Here is a 25,170-nt window from a genome sequence, read left to right as displayed (position 1 = left end):
TTGCTACATGCGCTTTACAGAGGAGGAAACTGAGACTCAGAGAGGCCCCCAGCTTGTGAAATGAGGCTCTGAGGTAAGGGTTCCTGACTCCAAAGCCTGGGCTCGCCGTCACTCCCCAGGGGCCTGCTCGGGTGCAGAGGCCTCTGTGGCCGCTGAACCCCAGCCCGCAGCACCCACCCAGACGAGGCCCTGGGAGCAGCATCCCTGGGGGGGTTCAGCAGCTCCTGCCGAGTCGGGCCCGCTCTGCAGGTGGTCATGGGGCGGGGTGAGACTAGGAACACTGCCCGGTTGCCCACACTCACCTTTCACAACCCAACCGATGGTGCCATGGAGCAGGAAGGGCGTGGGCGGGGCCACAGGAAGCAGCAATGCTGCGGCCGCGGCGGGGGTTGGGGGGCGGGGGGCCGGCTCGGCAGAGCCTGGGAGCGGCGGGTCGCGCAGCTGCGGGGGCTCCGGCCGGCGTGGACCAGGCTGGCCAGGGATGGTGACCCGCGGGGCCCTGGGAGTCCTGCTCCTCCTGCACCTGGACTCAGGTGAGCAATCGGCCCCTTACGCCCTCCGGCCAAGCCTGAGAGACCCAGGGTCGGGGACAGGGCGGGCGTGTCTGGAGCAGGTCCTCCGAGGAGCCCAGCTGACGGCCGCAGCACCTCCTCTGTCGTCGGGGTCAGTCCTGCTCTCCCGATAAACTTTGGTCAGCACTGGTCTCAGGTCCCCTTTGCTTCCCCACAGTGCCCTGGAGATGGGAGAGCATGGGGGGTGCTCCCACACTTCGTCCCTCAGGCTGCGGCTCCCCGACAGGCCTGGCTCTGGGACACGGGTGGGCCCAGGACAAGTTCTTCTCCAGCTGGCCTCTGAGCTCCAGGGGAAGGCGGCTGGGACCCTCGAAGCTGAGGCCAGGCCGGGCCTGCACGGCCCTCCCCCCACCCCCCCACCCCCCTCACCCCCCTTCCCCGTCACGCCGGCTCCCCTCCGTGTCCCCTCAGCGGTCCCCCGGTCCTCAGTCACCCAAGCCGAGAACAAGGCTCTCCCTGCCCCTTCGCTCTCGGCCTTGCCCACAGCCAGGCGGTGGTTCTCCAGAGGCAGCTCGAGGGCGCCAGGCCTGGCCCTTGCCGTCCCCGCTCCCAAGAAAGCCGGCCCCACCCCTGGCCCACCTGGCCAGCTCTTCCTGGCACTCTGTGCTGCCTGCAGAAGAAGCAGCGCCCTCCCCGTGCACCCATCTCCGAGGCTTGCCTGCTCCTGCTGTTTCGCTCTTGCTTCAGTGAGTGGCCTGCGTGCCTGCCCCCCACCCCTGTGTGTGTCCAGCATGCGGTCACACGGCTTTGCGCGTACGGACCGACCTCTTTTGGGGGCTTCAAAAAACCCTCTTCTCTTCACATGTTGAGAGATTCAGGGAAATGCAAAGTTTAGTCTGTGGCTCCACAAAGTGTGAAAAATGGCCGGGCCGTCCCAGCGTGATGGCGGCAACACCTGATGGATTAATTAACTTCATAACCACTAGTGGCTCTTGCTCAGTCTCATAAGGACCCTGGGCCCCTCATGAAAGTTGTAATTTTCTGGTCGGGCCTTGAAGGCTCCCCCGAGGGATGGAGTTTACCCTATGGTGATGGGTGCTCTGGTTCAGCTGTTTAAACAGTGTGAGGAGCCCTGAGAGGTTTATGTCTAGAGGGAAGGCTCCCTTTTTTTTTTTTAATTAATTAATCAATTAAGTTTTGGCTGCGTTGGGTCTTTGTTGCTGAGCGTGGGCTTTTCTCTAGTCGTGGCGCGCGGGTGCTGCTTTTCTTTGCAGTGGCTTTGCTTGTTGAGGAGCACGGGCTCTAAGCGCGCAGGTTTCAGTAGTTGTGGCACGTGGGCTCAGTAGTTGTGGCTCGCAGGCTCTAGAGCGCAGGCTCAGTAGTTGTGGCGCACGGGCTTAGCTGCTCTGCGGCACGTGGGATCTTCCCAGGCCAGGGCTCGAACCCGTGTCCCCTGCATTGGCAGGCAGATTCTCAACCACTGTGCCACTAGGGAAGCCCGACGCTCCTTCTTTTGTGGACATTTTGGGGCAGTTGCCATGTGTTCATTTGCTCTTTCATTCATTCATTTCAGAAGCGCTGATGGAGCCCTCTACTCAGTGTCAGGCCCTGTGCTCATATACCATGTGGTCCCTGCCCTCAAGGGACTCACGGTCTAGCAGAGTGATGGGGTGCTTCAAAAGAGTCCAGGCATGGTGGGGGCCCAGAGGGAAGCAGACACACTCTTTAATAAAGGGATACTTTACCAAGGACATGTCAGGGCTGGCACAAGGGACAAGAAGCTGTGGCTGTTGGCAGAGGGAAGCAGGCCACTGGTGGGGAGCCTTAGGGAGGGGCGAGTACTGCCCTGACCTCTGACCTCCTCGCCACCCCCCCCCCATATGAACCCAGATTGAGGTGGTCCTTGGAGGCCAACCTCTGGGGCAGAGCGGGATGGAGAAGAGTAGGGTGGGTCTGGAGGGCCTCCTGCACACAGGCCTGGTTCAGGCTCTCCCTGCTGGGCTAAATGCTTCTTCTAACGTCTTCCAAAAATAATTGCAAAAACGAAGTTTCATAATCTTCTCTACACCAGGTACTTGCCAAGAGCTTCACAAGCCCAACGGCCCTGAAATTTCATGGCAGGCCAGGAGGGAGGCTCTGTTAACACCCACCAAGTTGCCCCCTGCACCCAGCACCCATGTGTAACCCCTCAGGCATACAGAGGGCTGGGATTACAAAGAGAATGGTACCTTCCCTGGAGCTGACAATCTCCTCCCCCTCTCTGCTCTTCTTCCCTCTTTCTCTTTTTCTCTTTCTCCTTCTTTCCCTCTTCTTTCTCTCTTCCTCCTTCGTTTAAAAAGCAAACATGGATTTTATTATACACATGCTCATCCATCATGTGATTTTTCCCATTAAACAACGTGTTACGACTATCTTTACAGTCTAACAGAAAACTGAAGTTCCTTTACAAGCTACTTAAAACATTGTCACATATAGGGCTAATTATTATAAAATCCACTTGAAAATGTTATTTTTTTACCTACGTTTACCCTAACTTTGGTCTGCCATTATCTTTACCATGTATTTTATTTTTGTCTTAAAATTTAACTAGTTTCATTTAATGTGAAAGTAATATTGTGCATAATTTTTTTAAAAAAATCAAACGCTGGAGAAGGGTGTGAAAAAATGAAAAGTAAATGTCTCCCTGCCCACTTCACCCACAGTTCCTGGTGGGCCAGTCAGAAACGTAAAGGTGCAGATTGTCAAGATCCAGCCCCACTGCCCCCCATAAAGGATACAATAAAGCAGTTCATGGAAAAAGACATACAAATAGATGCTCAAACTCCTTCTTAAATTAAAATGAAATTCAATTTTACCCCTCAAACTGGCAAAGATTTGAAAGTTGGGTAAAGTCTAGGATTGTGAACATGTGGGTAAATAGTCCCTCTTACCCACTTTTGGTGCGAGTGTAAATAGGTGTAGTCCTTTTAAGAAGGAAATTCGATAATACTTAGCAATTTTTTTTTTTTTTTTTTTTTTGCGGTACGCGGGCCTCTCACTGTTGTGGCCTCTCCCGTTGCGGAGCACAGGCTCTGGACGCGCAGGCTCAGCGGCCATGGCTCACGGGCCCAGCCGCTCCGCGGCATGTGGGATCTTCCCAGACCGGGGCTCGAACCCGTGTCCCCTGCATTGGCAGGCGGACTCTCAACCACTGCGCCACCAGGGAAGCCCACTTAGCAATTTTTAAAAGTTCATACATTTTGATACAGAAATTCCAAGGATAGGAATGTTTTCTATGAACTCTTTTTTTTTTTTTGCGGTATGCGGGCCTCTCACTGTTGTGGTCTCTCCCGTTGCGGAGCACAGGCTCCGGATGCGCAGGCTCAATGGCCATGGCTCACGGGCCCAGCCGCTCCGCGGCATGTGGGATCTTCCCGGACTGGGGCACGAACCCGTGTCCCCCTGCATCGGCAGACGGACTCTCAACCACTGCGCCACCAGGGAAGCCCATCTATGAATTCTTAACATAAGCTGACAAAGGTGTAAGTAGCATTATTCAAAATAGTAAACAAAACAAAACAAAAACACCCTAAATGTTCACCAGCAGGGGACCAATTGAAAAAGCATAGCAACACCTATATACTGAAATAGTATGCAAGTATATAAAGAATGAGATGGGTATGAGTCCAGCTCAAGTTCACACAGTTAGCGTGGGTAGATGGAGCTGGGGTTCTAGTCCACACCACCAGACTCTGGAGCCTGAGCTCCCCTACCCGCTGCCCGTGTGGCCCCTCCTCATGCAGCCCATTCACACTTTGCATCCCTCTCTTAGGTCAGAATTCCACAACCATACATGAGGAGTCAAGACAACCCTGCAAAGGACTCATCAATGCAAACCGATTTGATGACTTCGGCCTTGAGGACACTGCTAAGTGCTTCTCAGTGTGTGCACAGTCAGGGAATGAATCCTGCAATCTGCGAAACTTGCAGAGGTAAAGGGCCCTCTGAGACGGAGCAGGAATCCGGGGGCTCTGGCAGGGCTGGAGTAGGGAGGCTGTTAAGAAGGGATGGAGCTATCAGCCCTTTTGGACCCAGAAAATGCTGCTCTCATCTCACCCTTCCAACTTGATTGACACCCACATTCCCCCTGACCACCAAGACCCTATGATCTAGGGGATGCAGAGGTGAAATTAGCCCCTGTCCCTGTCATTGGGAGTTGTGGAGGGAGAGACATGGCCCCAAATGATGGTGATTCTAGAGTGCGATCATACAGAGGGTAGACAAGGCACCAGGTTAGCTCAAAGGAGGGAAATCTGCTAAGGCTTCACAGATGAGGCCACCCATGAACGGGTTTTGAAGGCTGCATAGGAGATTTCCCGTTGGACTCAAGCAGTGTTAGGGGATACAGGGAGAACTACAGTGCTTTGAACTGTGAAAGAGTAAAGTGCTGGGGATGGAGGCAACAATGGGGAGGTTGGGGGGGGGTGGTTGGACTGGAAATCTCGGCAGGGACCAAAGTGTGAAGGGTTGTGTAAGCTATACCACTGTGAGAGGGGGCAGGGCAATGATATATTTTAAATACAGGAAGAACATAGTCAACTTTGCATTTTAGAAAGATGGCTCAGGCTTCAGGGAAGGATATGAGGGTGGTGATGTGACAAGAGACGTGAGCAGGTAGGATGCAACTGTGGTGGTCTGGCTAAGAGTGGGGGCTGAACCACCACCAGCACCACCACCAATTGGCACTGTGTACCTGGATAGGAGGGATGGGTCAGAGACAATGAATGATGTAGAATCAGTGAGATCAAGAGACTGATAAGACCAAGAGACCAAGAGATACTGGATTGAGGGAGAGGAAGGGGTTTGGAATACAGCATCTCCAAGAGTCACCTTCAAAAGATCTTTGCCTTTCTCCCCTCCTCTCCCTTCCAATCAGAGTTACCCATTCTCTTCTGGGATACTCAGGACAGGCTTGTATGCACTCAGTATATATTTGTTGGAGAAAATGAGTGAAAAGTTTATGTTCTCAGACTTGGTGTTAGCACAACAATCTGATTGAGTGCCATCACTTCGGTGGCCTGAAAAGGCTCCCATGCGTACCTGCAGCTGCTCCGGGAGCTTCGGATCTCCAAGCAGCTGTTCAGGAGTCTCCTCTTTGTGCTGCCTTATGGAGGGCTTAAACACCTTGGGGACAGTAGGAGCTCTGATATCAGAAGATGTGGACTTGGTTCCCAACTCTATCACTTCACCAAGTTATCTCCTTTACCTTTACAACCCTATGAGGTAGGTCCTGTTATCAACCCTTTTTTCAGATAAAAAAAACTAAGGCTCCCATAGGTTAAATAACTTGCCCACATTACACAACAGGTAGGTAGCAAAATCAAACATGAACCTAGGTCTGGAGGGCAGTAGGGGAGGTGTACAGTAATACAGACTAGGGTCAGACTGGCAGTGCTCAAAAGTGGAATTGGGCTTTGGACAGGTTAACTTTCAGTTTCCTCATCTGTAAAATGAGGCTGAAATAACACCTGACTTGTAGAATTACTGCAAAGATTAAATACATAATTCAGACACATTAGCTGTTATCATTATCTTACCAGCATTGTCATTTCATTACTGTTCCAAAGCCTTTATTCTTGATCTCTCTCCTATACCTTCCTCCTGGGGTGGTTGTTGAGATTAAAGGAGATTATACATGGAAAAGTTATTAGGAAATAATAGGAACTCAATAAATTTGAGTGTTCTTTATTTTAATGACTCTTTCTGATTATAAAAGTAATTTTATTTTTAAATTTTATTTATTTTTAAATTTATTTTATTTATTTATTTTTGGCTGCGTTGGGTCTTTGTTGCTGCGTGTGGGCTTTCTCTAGTTGCAGTGAGCGGGGGCTACTCTTTGTTGTGGTGTGCGGGCTTCTCATTACAGTGGCTTCTCTTGTGGAGCACAGGCTCTAGGTGTGTGGGCTTCAGTAGTTGTGGCACGAGGGCTCAGTAGTTATGGCTTGCAGGCACTAGAGCACAGGCTCAGTAGTTGTGGTGCATGGGCTTAGCTGCTCTGTGGCATGTGGGATCTTCCCGGATCAAGGCTCCAACCCATGTGCCCTGCATTGGCAGGCGGCTTCTTAACCACTGCGCCACCAGGGAAGTCCAGTAATTTTATTCTTCATAAAATATTTAGAAAGTAGCTATAAGAAGGAAAGTGGAAAATTCTCCTTCTTACTATCCAGAGATAATCATTATTTTCATTTTGGTCTATTTCTTTAGATAGATAGATAGATAGATAGATAGATATGGATGGATATAGATAGCTATAGATATATCACATACCTCATTTATCCATTCTACTATGTTTATGGATAGTAACATTTGGGTGGTCTCCAGTTTCTGGCTTATACAAAGAGTGTTGCTGTAAATATTTTTGTTCGTGTATTTTGGTGAACGTATGTATTTCTGTAAGGTATATTCCTAGGAGTGAAATTGGTGGGTCATAGGGCAGGCATGTGATTAGCTTTAATAGAAACCTCCTAACAGTTTTCCAAAGTTCTTGAACCAAATTTCACTCCCACAATCAGTGTATGATAGTTCTAGTTGCTTCACATCCTTGTCAACACTTGGTATTGTCTGCTTTTTCATTTTAGCCATTCTGGCAAGTTTGTACTGTATCATATGGTGATTTTAATTATATTTGCCTGATTAAGTTTAACTTAATCTTTCATATATTTATTAGACATTTTGATATCCTCTTTGTGAAATGGCCTTTTAAGTCTTTGGCTTGTTTTATGGGGTTATTTGAATTTTTCTGAGTGATCTTTAGGGGTTCTTTTTATATTCTGGTTACATGTGTTTGCAAATAGATACACATGAATATGTTCTCCTTCATTGTGGATTGCCTCTTCATTCTCTTAGCATTGTCTTTTGACTACAGACAGACATTCTTAATTTTAATGTAGTGTAATATACCAGATTTTTACTTTATAGTTAATGCTTTGGGGTCTTATTTAGGAAATGTTTGCATCCCCAGAATCATGAAGATACTCTTCGATGTTTTCTTCTCAAAGATTTATTGCTTTATCTTTCACGTTTGTCTCTATGATCCACTAAAAGAAAGTAAAATACTGTGGAAAACTCTTAGTTTTCAGAATTTTCGGCTTAGCCAGTGCCTCTCGGACTATGGAATCTCACAATTCTGAAAGTGTCTAGAGGAGAAATCAGCTGTACACTTGAGACCCTTCGAGTGCCCAGGTTTATTTCTTCACCCTCCACACCACCCCAACGCCACCACCAAGACCACCAAATGCCCTGTTTATACTTGACAAAGTGCTCTTGTTTCTGTATGCAATCCAAACCCAGCCACAGTCAACCACTGATCTGTCTGGGCATTTTATATAAGGAAACCATACAACATGTTATCTTTTGCATCTGGCTTTCTTCACTTAGCACGTTTTTGAAGTTCATTCATATTGTGACAGCGGGCATTTTTTATGACCAACAGTGACCTCTATTCAGATGAAGCTCAAATTCCCAGCCTTTCGTCCATGCTTAGACAAAGGACACGCTCAGAATGAGCACATGTCCCTGGGGAAAAAAAGCGCAGCAGATTTTCAGTTCATTTCTCTATGATGCTCCCTCTGCAGAATTTTAGCCCCTCTCTGCTTTAGCAGCTCTCTGATGCCTTTAAACAAATTGTTTCTGTATTATATCTAGCTTTTCTATTTGTTCTCAGTGAGAGCATTGATCCATCACAAATAACTCCACCCTACTCAGAAGCAGAAGTCCAAAGCCTGAATTTTTTCCAAGAAAATCTATTTTGAGGTATAATATATATATATATATACACACACACACACACACACACACACACATGACAGCAAAATGCATACATGTTAACTGTACAGATCAATAAAATTTTACATATTTATATACGCATCCTTTAATTACCACCCACATTAAGCTGTAAAACTTTTCTAGCCTAACAGAGGGGTCCCTCATGCTCCTTCCCCGTCAATAGCTCCACATCATGGTAACCATTATTTTAAGTTCTATAACCAAGTATTGATTTTTCCTGTTCTCAAACTTCCTATAAATAGAATCACATAGTGCATACTCTTGTGTCTGGCTTCTTTCCCTCATCTGTATGCCTGAGTTTCATCTTTTCTTTTTATTTATTTATTTGTTTGTTTGTTTGTTTGTTTGTTTATTTATTTATGGCTGTGTTGGGTCTTCGTTTCTGTGCGAGGGCTTTCTCTAGTTGCGGCAAGTGGGGGCCGGTCTTCATCGCGGTGCACGGGCCTCTCACTATCATGGTCTCTCTTGTTGCAAAGCACAGGCTCCAGACGCACAGGCTCAGTAGTTGTGGCTCACGGGCCTAGTTGCTCCGCGGCATGTGGGATCTTCCCAGACCAGGGCTTGAACCCGTGTCCCCTCCATTGGCAGGCAGATTCTCAACCACTGCGCCACCAGGGAAGCCCATCTTTTCTTTTTTAATTTGGTTTTTTTTTGTTTGGTTTTTTTAGTCTATCAATAGTTTGCCCTCACTGCTGCCATATAGCATTCTGCAGTATTAGTATACCACTGTTTATTATCTCTTCTACTGTTGATGAGCATTTCCATTGTTTCTGATTTGGGGCTGTCTTAGTTCAGGCTGCTGTAACAAAGTACCATAGCCTGGGTGGTTTAAAAACAGAAATTTATTTCTCACAGTTCTTTAGACTGGAAGTCTAAAATTGGGGTTGGGTTCTGGTGAGAACCCTCTTCTGGGCTGCAGAGCACAGACTTCTTGTACCTTCACATGGCAGAAAGAAGGATGAGAGAGCTCTCCGGGGTCTCTTTTATAAGGGTACTATCCCATTTATGAGGGTTCTACTCTAGTGAATTACCTCTCGAAGTCCCCGCTTCCTAATACTGTCACGTTGGGGGTTAGGATCGCAACATATGAATTTGATGGGGCAGGGACACAAACATTCAGTCCATAACAGGGGCTATTATGAATAAAGCTGCCATGAACATTTTTGTACACGATGAATTTTGGTAAGCACTGACATGGTGACTGTATCCATTTACACTCCCACCAGCAATGTGTGAGAGTTTGAGTTATCCCACATCCTTGTGATACTTGAGTCTTTTTTTTTTTTTTTTGTGGTGCGCGGGCCTCTCGCTGCCGTGGCCCCTCCCACCGCGGAGCACAGGCTCCGGACGCACAGGCTCAGCGGCCATGGCTCACGGGCCCAGCCGCTCCGCGGCGTGCAGGATCCTCCCGGACCGGGGCACGAACTCATGTCCCCCGCATTGGCAGGCAGACTCTCAACCACTGCGCCACCAGGGAAGCCCCTTGAGTCTTTTTAATTTTAGCCATTCTGGAAAGTATGTAGTGATATCTGTTTTTATTAATTTTGATAGCTTTATTAAGGTACAACTGATATACCTGTACATACATTGTGGTATATTTATGCAGTGTGTGGAACTGTCATTACAATCATTTTAGAACACTTTCATCACCCCCAAAAGTACCCTTGTGTCTTTCTGCAGTCCATTCCTGCTCCCATACATAGCCACAGTTAACCACTGATCTGCTTTCTACTCTATAGATTTGCCTTTTCTGGGCCTTTTACATACGAGAACCATACAATAAAATATGTTGTCTTTGGAGTCTGGCTTCCTTCACTTGTCATGTTTTTGTGTTACATTCATATTTTAGCATGTATCAATAATTTGTTATTTTTTATCATTGAGTAATATTCCATTATATGGACGTACTTCATGTTTATTCATTCACCAATTGATGAACATTTGGATTGTTTCCAATTTGGGGTTATTACAAATAATTCTGCCATGAACATTTGAATTCAAGTCTTTGTAGACATATGTTTTCATTTCTTTGGGGTAAATACCTAGGAATGGAATTGCTGGTATATATAGGAAGTACATGTTTAGCTTTATAAAAAACTGCCAAACTGATTCTCAAAGTGGCTATATCATTTGCTTTCCCATCAGCAGTATAAAAGGGCTATAGTTTCAATACATTTTTTGCAATATTGTCAGTATTTTTGGTTATAGCCATTCCACTGAGTGTGGGTAGTATTTCACTTTAATTTGCATTTGACAAATGACTAATGATGTTGAGCACCTTTTCATGTGCTTATTATCCATTGGTGTATTTTCTTTGCTGAAATGATTATTCAAATCTTACCCTCTTTTTAAAAATTGGGTTGTCTTCTTATTATTGAGCTTTAAGAATTCTGTACGTAATCTGGATACAAGTCCTTTATCAGACGTATGATTTGCAAATATGTATTTTCTCCCAATATATGTTTTGTCTTTTCATTTTCCTAATAATGTCTTTTGAAGATCAAAAGCATTTGATTTTGATAAAATCCAACTTAAATTTAAAACATATCAAAGAAGTGTTCATCTAGCCCACGGTTACAAAATTTTTCCTCTAAGGTTTCTTCTCTATGTGTATGGTTCTAGCTCTTATAATTAGGTTCATTTTGCATTTGGAGTTCATTTTCTGTGCACAGTGTGAGATAAATGTCTAACTTTATATTATTACTCTCATTTTGCATTTGGATATCTAATGGTTTTGACACTATTTATTAAAAAGACTATGCTTTGTTCATTGAATTGCATTTGGGAGGGCATTTCACTGAACAGCCAAATACAAGTTCCTGGAATGTCTTCTTCCCATTGAGATAGTAAACCAGAAACAAAGGACATTGCTGGGAGGAAATGTAGAGATTAATGCTGCCATGAAAGGCTTTAACGAAGCAGGAGTGATGGTGATACCTGTTAACTCCATTTAACTCACCAGAAGTCAGGTGGATCTTGGAGAATGACTATGCACTGTCATTAACTTAATCAGGTGGTGAGTCTAATTGCAGCTACTGTCCCAGATGAGTATGTTTATACAAAGAAATCAACACAGCCCCTCACAATTGGTATACAGCTATAACGTGGCTAATGTTTTTTTCTCCATACCATTTTTCAAGGACTGCCAGAAGTAGTTTGCTTTTACTCGGCAGAGCCAAGAGTATAGAGCCACAGTGTTCCCTCAGGGTTATGTCATGTCTCATCGCTGTCATAAGATAGTTCACAGAGAACTCATTTATCTTGACATTCTACAAAGTCCACTGTATTGACAACATTATGCTGATTAGATCTGATGAGAAGAAAGTGGCAAGTTGTGAAGATGCCTTAGGAAGACATATGTGAACTAGAGGGTAAGAGACAAACTTCACAAGAATTCAGGGTCCCATCACCTCAGTGAATCTCCTGGGCATTCAGAGGACTAGAGAATATCAATATATCCCCTCCAAAGTAAAAGACAAGTTGTTGAACCTCACACCACTTACAATGAGAAAATGTATCATGCAAACATGAACCAAAAGACATCTGAATAGCTAAATCAATATCAGACAAAGAAGATGATCCTTAAATTGGTGTCAACTTTATAATTAAAAATGCAACTGTACATCCACGGTTTAAACTTTTTGAATATATGTTACTTTTCACAACTAAAACAATTTTTTTAAAGTGCTCTGAGAACCAGATCAGGAAATCTTCCCTCAAGAAGGTAAATTCATGGGCTGTTTTGTAAGGCCAAGGAATTTTTTAAGTGCATCAGGTGAACTATATGTATTGTGAAATACAATTCTCTATTTTAGTTGGTAACAATAAAAATCACAATACTTCTTCATTTAGATTTTTAAAAGATAAATAAAACACTAGTATCAGTTGGTGTAGCTCAATCAATGGATTTGGACAATCTCATCCCACTGTTTCTGGCTGAATGTTCTGATTGCCTGAACCATCCAAGCTCATTTGCACATATTTGCATGGTTTACTCTTTATATTTTACAATATTTTTTTTCCTGTGGTTTCCTTGGAGTTTTATTCCTTGGTAACTGTGTTCAAAAAAAATGATGTCAAAACAAAAGCCTCCCTTTTGCCTCCCTGGTAAGCCCTCCATAGCTACTCCTTTCCAGTAGCCTCGATCTGGCTCTATCTGCTCTTGTTCCCCTTCTATACCATTGCTACCTCAGCCTTCACCTGTTTAAAATTGCTTTAAAAAGGTGGGCAGCATGTCTTAGGACCCCAGGCTTGGGAAAAGGGACTCTGGCCAAAGAGAAGTTTCAGCACCACGGAGAGCACCAGGATAGCGACGTAGGTGGGAGGGGGGACTTTGCTCACCCTAACTTTCTAGCCCATGGCAAGGGGGCTGCGGTAAAACAAATGGCAATTAAATTTGTGTTCTATGTGTTTCCAAGACCAGCTCAGTTCCCATAAGTCAGTTCCCATACAGCTAAGTCTTCAATGGCTGAATTCCCAGTATTCATCTAGCACTCAATAAATGTGAGTTAGCCCTCACACCACACAGTGCTCATCCCACAGTTTCGAATACTCAGAAGAATTTCTCTAAAGAAGATTTACAGAGACCAATAAGCACATGAAAAGGTGCTTAACATCATTAGTCACTAGAGAAATGCAAATTAAAACTGCAATGAGATACCACTTCACACCCACTAGGATGGCTATAATTGCAAATGAAACAAAACAAAATGAAAAATATCAGTGTTGGCAAGAATCTGGAGAAACGGAAACCCTCATACATCGGTGGTGGGAATATAAAATGGTGCAGCTGCTATGGAAAACAGTTTAACAACACTTCCTCAAGAAGTTAAACACAGAATTAACACAGCAATTCTCCTCCTAGGTATCCACCCAAAAGAATTAAAAACAAGTCTTCCAACAAAAGCTTTTACGTGAATACAAGCAGCTCTATTCACAATAGCCAAAAAGTGGAAACAATCCAAATGCCCATCAATGGATAAATGTATAAACAAAATACGGTATATGCATACAAAGGAATATTATTCATCCATATAAAGGAATGAAATACGTATACATGCTACAACATAGATAAACCTTGAAAACATGCTAAGTGAAAGAAGCCAGACACAAAAGACCAGATATCATATAATTCCATTTATATGAAATATCCAGAATAGGCAAATTCATAGATTAGTGGTTGCCAGAGGCTGGGGGAAGAGTAACTGCTTAATGGGTTCAGGGTTTCCTTTTGAGGTGATGGACATGTTCTGGAACTAGACAGCAAAGATGGTTTCACACATTGTGAATGTATTTAATGCCACTGAATTGCACACTTTAAAATGATTAAAATGACAAACTTTACATTGTAATGTATTTTGTTACAAAAAAGAGAAATACATAAAATACTCAGAGGGGCCCCTGGCTGGAATCCCTCAGAACCAGGATGAATCACTCCTGTGCCACCCCTCTTCTCCTTCAGCATCCCAGGGTCTTCCCTTTGATATTCTGGGTCACCCCTCCTACACCAGGAGCCTGATGATTGCTGCGCATGGTGTCTCTCCTCCCGTCATCCAGGTGAGTGGACCAGGTGAGTGGATAACTCAGCCTCCAAGACCTTTTCTTCCCTTGTAGATACTGGCTGAACTATGAGATCCATCTGGTGGAGAAGAGTCTGACAGAGACAGTGAATATGAGTTTTTTGATGGCTCTTGTCAAGAACATCAACACCAACATCTCAGAAGACCTGCACTTCTCTCTGACCCCGTCTCAGGTGAAGGCTTCCCCCCATCCCCACTGGCTGGTCCTAGTCCTACTTTCCTCAGGCATATTTTTCTGAGAGAGTCATGGTCTGTGCTTGGTGCCCATCAACAGTTATCCTTCCCATGTCCCGTTTGGTAGTTCTCTACCACCTGACTAATGGGTGCTGGTGAGTTAATTGGTTGAGTGGATCCTGGTAATATATTACCCAGGGCGCTAGGATGAGACCTTCAGAAGATCACCGAATCGAGAGTCGGTTCTCGCCCTGGACTTCCCACCACCTGATTAGGTGTCCTCCAGGAAATCCCCTCCCCTCTCTGGCCCCCTGAGTCCTCATCTCTAAAATGAGCTCGAAGGCTCCTCCAAAGTCTGAGGTTCCCATGAACTCTTCCACCAGGGGACACATTAGAAACCAGGTAAAGGCACTTGTAGAGGTGCTGCAAAGGGTTAACGGGTAGACTCTGGGTTTACATAGGTCGATTCAAATCCCAGTTCCGCCCCTTACCAGCTATTGTGATCTTGGGCAAATTACCTAACTTTTCTGAGCCTCGGTTTCCCCATCTGTAAAATGGGGATGGTATTGCCCACTTTCAAGGTTGTCAGAGGGAGCAAATGAGATAACTCACAGGGAATGCTTGGTGCAGCGAGGGCACAGCCTCCCTTAAGGCATAAAGCTGAGGGTGGAAGTTTGGGCAGCAGGGTAGTGGTCTATCATGTAGGGATTTTAAGTCTGCCTGGAGAAGGGGAGACGAAAGATGGACAGGGCCTTTCTCAACCCTTTATCACGTCACCCCAGCAGCTGAGCCCTCTGCATGGGGTAGGCACCGGCCTGTGAAATCAACCACGTGTCCTTTTGACAAGGTTCTGGATTGGGAAGCAGAAAGTTGAGGCGCTCTGCTACAACACTTAGCGCCCCCTGTTCCAATGCCCATGGGATGCTTTTGAGGCAGGACCAGGTGGGACCAGGCTGCAGTCCCAGGGGGAGCAATGAGGTCAGAGAATGAACAAAACACGCTTGGCAACCACCAGTAAAATTTATTTTAATATTTTGACCATTCTTAGCTTTTACAAAATGTGTTGTTGTTGGGTGGGGGTGGGTATACATTCAGTGTAAATTCTTGTGTCCTCCCTCTCGGCCCTTGCTGTCTCCCTTCCTGATGGCCTTAGGCTTTCCATTTATCCCTGAGTTGGAAAATAGACACTGTCACCATAGCCGTATGTCAGCACAACGGGGGTCAGGACCCTGGTCAAAAGCACCACAACTGACCCCTCCCTCACACTTGCAAACTGACCTGTCCAGGTGTCGCCCATTCACAGCCCACTTTCAGCCTGATGGGTAGCCATGCGGGCATCTTACTGGCTCCATTCTCCATATTGGGAAAACCGAGGCTCCACAAGGGCTGTGATTTGGCCAGGGGCTCACAGCCTGAACAGAGCAGAGCTTGGACCGTGCCCCAAGGTGTCCTGCCTCTCAGAGCTGTCCTCGGTCTTTAGTGCTGCCCCACCACCCAGCATGCCTGTTTCTCCTTCCATCTGGGGGAGCGGGGGCAGGACCTGTGTTGGGGGCTGGGCTCCTCAGGGAAAGACAGAGCGGCTGGGTCTGTGGTTGCAGATTCCGAAGCAGGTGACAGAGGACGAGCACCAGCACGCTGACAGAGTCCGGCTGCCCAGGAGCCTTTTTGAATCCTTGCAGGGCAGCAGGCCAATGGTTCGGTTGGCCATAACCATCCTGGACGTTGGTTCGGGGAATGTCTTCAAGGTGAGGAGAGGCTCAGGGTGGCTGAGGTTCAATGCTTGGTTAAGCAGGACATGCTTGCCCTCTCTGGAGTCTTCGCTGAGGGGCCCAATGGGGGTGGAGGAGGTGAGGAACCTCTGGAGTGTGCCTAAAGCAGCCGAGGCCATCCCAGGCCCCTGTTTCTAGGGTCTGTGGACCGCAGGCTCACACCGGTTATTCACACTCCGCTGTTTGGACTGCCCACACCTGTGCCCTTGGACTCCTGTATGTGTATCCCAAGTGTGTTCATGTCCCGTGTGTGGCCTCGTGCCTGCACAAACATGTATCTCCTTCCTTATTCCTGGTGCGCACGTAATCATGTGTGCTGGTGTGAACATGTTCACATGAACAGGTGTACCCAGGCCCTTGCACATTTGCACCAGGTATGTCCCCAGAGGTGTGTCTCCACTCCCATGGGGACACGTGTATCCCTGAGTGCTGGTGTGGGCAGGTGCTCCCCACCTGTAGGCACCAATGCCCTCCGTTTCCCGTTTGATCTTCCTTCTAACCCTGCACTCCAGTTAAGAGGGCGGAGGAGGCCTGGAGACCAGCAACGGAGAGCCATCAGGTACACGGCTTTGCGGCCGTTTGGCCTGGAGGGTAGGGCCTGCCCTGGCCCAGCTGGAGCAGACAACAGACAGCAGCAGGAAGAAGGTCGCCCATGACTCCCTGCCCCCTGGTCCTCCGGCCCCAGACTTTGCCCTCCAGGCAAGGGCCACAAGCCCCAGAGGCTCCCAGGAGCCCTGACCGGGGTTGGGTTGGGGCAGCCCCTTGTGCAGCCTGGCCTCACCCATGTCCCTCCACAGGGTCCCCGGCTCAGCCTAGAGGATGGCAGCAGCCTGTTGAACAATCACGTGGTGGGCTTGAGTTTGGGTCGTATAAATGTCACTGGCCTGGCTGAGCCTTTGGAGATCACCTTCTCCCACCAGCACCAGCCTCCTGTGAGTTCCCCACCCTGGCCTGACAGCTCCTGAGGGGCAGACATGAGGGTGGGCACCCCTGGGCATATGGGCAGACACACACGGACTCTGCACACCCCACGCTCCCACATCCACCTGGGAGAAGCCATTAGGACCAGACACACAATTGTGCCCAGGGACAGATGCCCACCCTGTGCACGCATGTCTCCACATGCCTCGCAGACACCCTCCGCTCCTGTGCTCACAGATGCCCAGGGGACCTGGCAAACACACGTGCACACGCACAGCTGCCCACACACACGCTCCCCTAAAGGCATGTGCCTGCAGACGTGCGCCCCTGCCAGCCACAGCCCCACGCCTCTCCACACCCCCGACACGCTGACCCAGGATACATCAAACGCTTCGCGTTCCTGTGTGACCACAGGCTGAGACTTGCCTCTACCTAATGCGTGCCTGTGCCGAGACCCAGAGCACACTGTCTTCTCCCCCTCCCCGTCCTACGCTCCTCTCCCCTCTCCCAACTTCCCCTGCCTCACCCCTGACTCCCAATCTCTGGTTTCAGAACATGACCCTCAGCTGTGTATTCTGGGACGTGACTAAAGGTAGGGCCTGGAGGATCTTCCCTGGGTAAGATGGGTGGAGGGTAAGGGCTCCTTAGGGGACAGGACTCCAACCACAGGGCCCCTCCCCTCTTTCTTTCCTCTCTGGACCCCTCTCTTCCCTTTCCCTGCCTTCCCCTCCTATATTGCCGTCCCCTTCCCTAAGCTCCCTCTCCTCCTCCCCAGGGTCATCAGGAGACTGGGCTTCCAAGGGCTGCTCCACAGACTTCGGAGTCAATAGGACTATCTGCCGCTGTGACCACCTGACCTTCTTCGCCCTGCTGCTGGTAATGGCGCACCACCCCACCCCCCAGCCATCCTAGCAATTCTGGAAGTGCCAAGGCTCCCGGCCCAGGGAGGAGGCTGCCTGGCAGGGGCCAGGCCTTTGGGGTGTGTGGGCCTGGTCTCCAACTGATAGGATTCTTTTTTGGGGGGATCATCCACAGAGGCCGATCTTGGACCACGTCACTGTAAAGGCCCTCACACGCATTTCCCAGGCTGGCTGCGGAACCTCCATGATCTTCCTGGCCTTCACCATTGTCCTCTACGCTTTCCTGAGGTGGGTCACCCCATCCCCACCCCACATCTCCCTCCTGCCCTCAAGGGCGGCAGCAGGGCAGGGTAGAAACCAGCAGGGTAGTGTTAGTCATGCAGCACTATACTGATATTTTCTCCAAACCTCCGTTTCCTCACCTATCAAATGGGATTGGAGGTTGAAATGTGTCTGGCTATTTCAGTTACAAGTGGCAGAAACTCAACTCAAATTGGCTTAAACATAATAGGTAATGTGTGGTTCACAGAACTGAAAAGCCCAAGGTGAGCTCACTTCAGGTGATGTTGGATCCAGGGGCTCAAAAGATGTCCCCAGGACTTGGTGTCCCTCTGATTCTCAAAACTTTGCTTTCTCCTTTGTCAGTCATGTCAGGCAACTTCTCCATACTCAGGGGCCTTGGGGAGCCCCAGGCTTGCATTATAGCTTCTTAGCTGCCTGGACAGCTAATATTCTAAACTAAGGCCCAGAATTGAAGTTTCTAAAAAAAACTTTATTGGACTTCTCTGATGGCACAGTGGTTAGGAATCCACCTGCCAACGCAGGGGACACGGGTTCGAGCCCTGGTCCGGGAGGATCCCACATGCCGCGGAGCAACTAAGCCCGTGCGCCACAACTACTGAGCCTGCACTCTAGAGCCCAAGAGCCACAACTACTGAAGCCTGAGCACCTAGAGCCCATGCTCCGTAACAAGAGAAGCCACCGCAATGAGAAGCCTGCGCACCACAACAAAGAGTAGCCCCTGCTCACCGCAACTAGAGAAAGCAGCATGCGCAGCAACAAAGACCCAATGTAGCCAAAAATAAAAATACATAAATAAGTTTTAAAAATTTTATTTTGAAATAATTATAGACTAACAGGAACTTGCAAAAATAGTACCTAGAGTCCCATGGTTCCTTCATCCAGCTTTCCTCAGTGATGACATTTTCTATAACTGTAGTACAAGATAAAACCAGGAAATTGACATTGGTACAGCACTGCTAACAAGACTACAGAGTTCATTCAGTTTTCACCATTTTCCACATGCACTCAATTGTGTGTGTGTGTGCGTGTTCACACACGCACACAGGACTGGCTATATCATTTGTAGGGCCCAGTCCAAAATGAAAATATGTAGCCCCTTGCTCAAAAATTATTAAGAATTTCAAGATGGTGACAGCAGAGCATTAAAACAAGCATAGGGCCCTTCTGAGTGCAGGGCCCTGCAGAGGTCATACACCAAGGAAGCTGACCCTGTGCATGTCGTGTGTGTGTGTGTGTGTGTGTATGTCTATGCAGTTTTATCCCATGTATACCAGAGTTGAGTTATACTGGTCTAACTTAGACCATGTGCCCATGACTGAGCACGCCACCGTGGTGAAAGGATGAATTACACTGATTGGTCAGGCCACCCAAGTGCCTGCTGCTGGGTTTGAGAGTGCAAGGCTGAGAGTGGGGAAGGGTGCTCCCAAGGGAAACCTGGGGCTGTTTCTGGAAGAAGGAGGAGCAGAAACATCAGAGGCTACCGCAGCCTGTGCCCAGGCCCCGGCCATGGCAGAGGGAGCCACAGGAACTGCCAGCCTAAAGGAGCCTGTGGGAGCAGCCCACGGCTGGCCTCCCGATCCACGACGGGCCTGGAGCAGCCCTTGGTCTCCTGACTCCCGGTCTGGGGCCCTCCCACTGCCTTCCTGCACATGCTGGCACTGTTTGGCCCTGGGCTGAGGCCCCCACCAGCCCCACCCACTCCATCTCAGACCGAACTGTGAGTGTAAGTGGTGCCACCCCTGCCCCCATCCCCCAAGCCCTGGCCTAATAAGCTGAGCATCCATCTGCAATAAGGTGAGCATGACTTGCCAGCTGGCTGCACTCCTGGACCCTGTGAGACAGGCTTGGAGCACCAGGAGGAACTGTCAACATCTCCCAAGGGTGGGGCCTGGCATCTCAGGTGAGGTGGACATTATCCCTCATGCCCACCCCAGGCAGCCCTGAGCTCCCACCCCTCCAGTGAGAGTCCTTTGGGAGCTGATTTGCTAGGAATTCGCAGTGGGAACTCCACAGAGGGGGAAGTGAGCCCTGGGAAGAAGCCCTGGACTGGGGGTCTAGAGCCCCTGCCCTGCACTGTGACTCTGAGTCTGTGTTCCTCTCTGAGCCTTGTCCTCCCTACTAAGCCTCACCCTGAGCCTCACCCTCTGAGCCTCGCCCTCCCTACTAAGTTCTAGGCTTCATGCATCCATGCCCTGTCTGTCCACTCACTCAACCAATGCAGGGCTTCCTCCTGCTTATTGTGTTAGGCCCCAGGTCAAAGCCTGGGGAGAGACGGAAATAAGGGGTGGGTGGAGAGTTACACTGTGCTCACTCCTGGGAAACTTTCAGATAAGCCTGGGATAAGTGACATTCAGAGACAGCCTTCCTGGAAAGAAATACCCAAGGGGGATTTTGAAGGTGAAGCAGGGAAAGGCATTGAGAGCAGAGGGAAGAGTGTGGGCAAAGTCCGGGAGGCGTAGAGAAGAAGAAAGCATTTAGAGAATTGCAAATTAGGTAGTTTGGCTCAAGCATGGAGTCAAGGGATGAAGCCAACAGGATCCAGAATCCATAGGGCCCTCCGGGTCATGAGAGGGCTCGTGGACTTGAACTGGAATGTTCTCACATGCTGGTTGCTGCCAGGGGTGGAACAGAGGTGATCGGACGGAGAGGCCTGGGTGCCCCCTTGCAGCCTCTCACTGGCCCTTCTTGCTCCAGGTTTTCCCAGCAGAGGTTCAAGTCCGAAGACGTCCCCAAGATCCACGTGGCCTTGAGCGTCAGCTTATTTCTCCTGAATCTGACCTTCTTCATCAATGTGGGGTATGGCCTGAAGGGGTCCGATGCTGCCTGTTGGGCCCGGGGGGCCGTCTTCCACTACTTCCTGCTCTGTGCCTTCACCTGGATGGGCCTGGAAGCCTTCCACCTCTACCTGCTTGCCATCAAGGTCTTTAACACCTACTTCGGGCACTACTTCCTGAAGCTGAGCCTCGTGGGCTGGGGTAGGTGCCGTTTGGCCAGGAAGAAGGGATGGCTGACTCTGGAAGAGGTGGGAAGGGGACCAGCCTGGGGCGGGGGAGGGGCAGCTCCCTCTCTGATTGGCTCAGAGCTCGAGGGATGGACAGCTGGAGGGGGATTTGGAGGAGGACATGCCAAGGGAGCCCCGGCAATGCCATACCTCCTCCTCCCCCCGCCCCCAGGCCTGCCTGCCCTAATAGTCATCGTCACTGGGAGCACCAACAGCTATGGCCCCTATGCCATCCGTGACAAGGAGAACACCACCACGCTGGAGCTGTGAGCGCTGCCTGTGGAAGCTGCGGTGGCCTCAGGCTCTTGGGGGCCAGAGGGAGGGGGAGGTGGGGAGAGGAGGGAATCCTGGGAAGAGGGATGAGTAAGTCAAGGCGAAGGATCCTCAGATCCAGCTAGCTCACGGCCTGCGGGGTAAACTGAGGCCCGGAGAGAGGAGGTACAATGAGAGGGGGGGTGAGAAGGAGAGAGAACCGGACCAGGAGGCAGGATGCCTTGCTCTAGCCTGGATCACCACAGCCTATATAGCACCTTTGGGCAAATTTTAAAAGGTAACCCCCCCACACCATCCCTCTGACCTGCCATGCCAGGTGCTCAGCCTGGTGAGTGGAGGGTGAGTTGGATTTCAGCCCCCACCTGCCCCCCAGCCAGGTGCCCTTGTGCAGGGCACAACCTGCCCAATATTTGCAGCAGCCCTGATTCTATCCAGACTCTGTCTCTGAGTAGCTGTGTGACCTTGGGCAAGCCTGTCCCCTTCCAGAGCCTCGGTCTCCTCATCTGTACAATGGGGGGCTGATCCACATGCTCTTTTGGGCTTTCACTCCTGCAGTGCAGGGAACAGGGGAGCTGAGCTGAGCCTCTCCCAGGGTACCTGCCTGAGGCCTATGGTTCTGTGCTAAGAAGAGCTGGTGAGGCCTTGGTCCTGTCCCCAGGGCCACAAATGCAGGGCCCCAGGGGCCAGAAAGGGAACATAAGTACATGCAGCGGCCTGGGTGGGCACAGTGACAGACTGGCAATCACATGCCAGTCTAATGGGCAGCTGACTACTGTCCCTCAGGAGGGCATCCACAGAGCTGCCAGCTGTATGGTTTTATAAGAGAAGCAGAAATCTGGATGTTTAAGGAATTCCCTGGCGGTCCAGTGGTTAGGACTTGGTGCTTTCACTGCCAGGGCCTGAGTTCAATCCCTGTTCAGGGAATTAAGATCCCACACACTGTGTGGCGTGGCCAAAAAAAAAAAAAAAAAATTTGGATGTTTATGCCAAACATTTCACTTTTAAAAGGTGGTCATTAATTCAATTTTTTTTTTCTTACAATATAATGTGGGGTGAACAAAACATGTCTTTGGGACAGAACTGGCCTTTTACACTCACTGGTCTAAAGAGACAGCAGCCTGGAGCCTTGTGACAGCCCCTCCACCAGGAGAGGGGAATGGATGGGTGGAGATGGGAGAAGGCATCTTTTTGGCCAGAGAAGATCAGGCAGGGAGACAGCCCAGGGCTTGCTCTCAGGAGACTTCCTCTGGTCCTAACGGCCATCCACCTCCTCCAGGTGCTGGTTCTGTGAGAAAACTGCCATCTCTGCGCTCTACGTCACTGTCCACGGCTATTTCCTCATCACCTTCCTCTTCAGCGCCGTGGTCCTGGGCCTGGTGGCCTTGAAGATCTTCACTCTGTCGAGTGCCACAGCGGGCAAGGAGAAGGGGCAGCACTGGAAGGGGGTCCTCACCCTGCTGGGCCTCTCGAGCCTGGTGGGCGTGACCTGGGGGCTGGCCATCCTCACACCCCTAGGCCTGTCCACCACCTATGTCTTTGCACTGTTCACCTCTCTGCAAGGTGAGGCTCCTGGGCCAGGGAGGTGACGAGCTGCTTTGCCTGCACCAGGGGGTGTTGGGGGGCTTTGGGGGGAGGGGATAGATGTCAAGAAACAGGATTCTACTCAGGCTCGCTCAAATCAAGGGTACTGATTTTAAATATCCAAGACTCTCCCAAGGACCCCAGGGCAGGAAGGCTGGCTGACCTCATGGGAGCTGGTAGCAGGGTCAGGAAAAGCCACCAAAACCAAAGCAGATACTTTCCCCATCTTTTTCTCTGGAGTCACACGTAGTCTCTCACCTCTCTGTGGAAACTTCTTCATTCTTCTCTCCACTGGCCCATTCCTACCCATGGCCCCCGACTGGCTGCCCAATGTGGCCCCCTCATCCCTATGTGACCTTTCAAGTCTAGTGACCATGGTCTGCTTCAGTCTCTTCCATGTTCTTAGGAGAGTCAAAGATCTGACTGGGCCATGTTGGGTCAGGTGTCCATCTCTGGTCCAGTCATCTGTGACCAGGAGGGCGAGATCATGTGATGTGAAGGCCACGTGACACGAACAGACTCTCTAAGGGGCTGTGAAGGCAGGAAACAAATGGTTAGTGGAGGAAATGCTTGCTACGTCTGCTCCTTGCCCCCGCGGGGTTCTCTCTCTGATATCCAGCCAAGGGGCAGGCGCCCAGGGTGCATGTGGGACACGGTTTCCCTGCCCGCACCTGTCCTCATTGTTCCTCATACCCCTGTTTCATACACACAACTTAAAGAAGCATCACAGCCTGACTGTGAGGGAAACAGCCAAGAGAGGAATGACAAGTGTGTGCTTTGACTCACAGCCTCATCCCATCCAGAGGAGTCACTAGGAACCGAGGGGTCCTAGATCCAGCAGGTGGAAGCCCACAAGAGCAGGGCTGGCTCCCAGTGCCTCACAAGACTACATGGCACCATGGTTGGCAGCACTGGGGACAAGCAGACCGGGGTTCAAATCCCACCTCCACTCACCACTCCAGCAAGTCACTCAGCTCCTCTGATCCAGTCACCTGTACAGCTGGGATAATTCCAGTACTTTTCTCACCAGATTTCATGATGAATAACTGAGATAATGTGTGTGTGTAATACAGGAGGCCTTCAATATCTGGGAACTATGTTAACAACAACAGAAGTCATTATTATTAGGCCACCGGAGACTGTCCCCAGATGAAGAATTATGAGTCCACATCTGAAAATTCCCAGGGGTTACAGCTTGGAGAGGGATGCACCTTGAAACTATGGATTATGTCATTATTCTTTCTGAGGTTACCCATCATAGTTAAGTCTGAACACTTCACTGCACTGAGTGTTTTCAACTGAGTGTAACTCAGCATTTCTCTCTTCTTCCCAAACAGAGCCCTCAGCCCACTTTAACTGCCCTTGAACTCTTCTCAATATTTTTTATTGTTGTGTAGGGTTTTAGTTCTAAATTTCTTTTAAAGAAACACAAAGATTTTTACTTTTCTATCAATTTCTGTACTTACTACAATTTTCATACCTCACATCTTCCCTTTTCTTCTTGCTGAAGCACATCCTGTAATAATCCTCTATAAGAGGGGCAGTGGTAGTTGTTTTGCATGTCTGAAAATTCCTTCATTTCGGTCTTCCTTTTATGAGATAGCTGTGTGTATAGATTTTATTTCGAGGACTCTGGTTTTCATTCTCAAGTTACCTATTTGGTTCTTTTTCAGGAGTAGGTTTCATTTTTTGCCTGATTTTTCTATACGTTCTTGAACTTTTACAGTGGAGCAATTTCTCCTCTGGGTGGCCCCACCCCAGGCTCACTGAGGCCCTCTCCTCCCTGACAGGTGTCTTCATCTTCTGCTGGTTTGTTGTTCTCTACTTCCCAAGACAGAGCACCGTGACCTCGTCTTCCGGCACTGCTCGGGCTGACCAGGCCCTCACCGTGTCTCATGAATAGTGGGCTGCCGTGTGGCCAGGCCAGGGCTGGCCTGCACTCTGGACTCAGCTTTGATTTGCTGTGTGACCTTGGTGGGAGAGAAGAGGTGCTCCCTGCTTCCTTCTGGGCCTCAGCGCCCTTCTCTGTACAATGGGACTGGGGAGCAAGGGGATGGGAACCAGGTTGGACCATGTGGCCTCAAAGGTCTTATCCAGATACACCTATGGGTCTGAGAGTTCACAGATCCAGGATGGCAGGAGTCTCAAGTCCCTGTAATCCTAAGACCCCTGCCGGCACACCCACCCCCTGCCTTCAGAGCAAAGCGGCCTTCTGGTCTCAGGAAGGGCCTGAGCCCAAATAAGGAAGTCTGTCGTTGGCCTCTGGAAGGAGCCCCCAGCCGCTCCCCTCCCTTCCTTCCCCTTGTCACCGCCCTCCCACAACTCCACCCTCTGGCCGGGCACCTGGGGGGCCCTCAGGGCCACCATCCCCTC

At 49.2% G+C, this 25,170-nt stretch overlaps 1 protein-coding gene across 1 annotated transcript; it reads left to right on the top strand.

Annotated features, from left to right (window-relative positions):
- Positions 1–319: 319 nt before the first annotated feature.
- ADGRG3 (adhesion G protein-coupled receptor G3) lies at positions 320–24,700 on the top strand (the record flags this gene model as incomplete). Its single annotated transcript, XM_079724052.1, has 13 exons — positions 320–663; positions 730–1,325; positions 4,324–4,483; positions 13,950–14,088; positions 15,688–15,834; positions 16,656–16,790; positions 17,332–17,371; positions 17,555–17,655; positions 17,815–17,927; positions 20,637–20,917; positions 21,116–21,209; positions 22,493–22,776; positions 24,588–24,700. 13 exons carry the CDS (start codon positions 320–322, stop codon positions 24,698–24,700), a joined length of 2,547 nt encoding a protein of 848 aa, XP_079580178.1.
- Between the last annotated feature and the right edge of the window lie 470 nt (positions 24,701–25,170).

The sequence above is a fragment of the Hyperoodon ampullatus genome (assembly GCF_949752795.1).
Source record: "Hyperoodon ampullatus genome assembly, chromosome: 18".
Taxonomy (NCBI): domain Eukaryota; kingdom Metazoa; phylum Chordata; class Mammalia; order Artiodactyla; family Ziphiidae; genus Hyperoodon; species Hyperoodon ampullatus.
The sequence above is the reverse complement of the archived record's forward strand: the minus strand, read 5'-3'. Positions and strand labels throughout refer to the sequence as shown.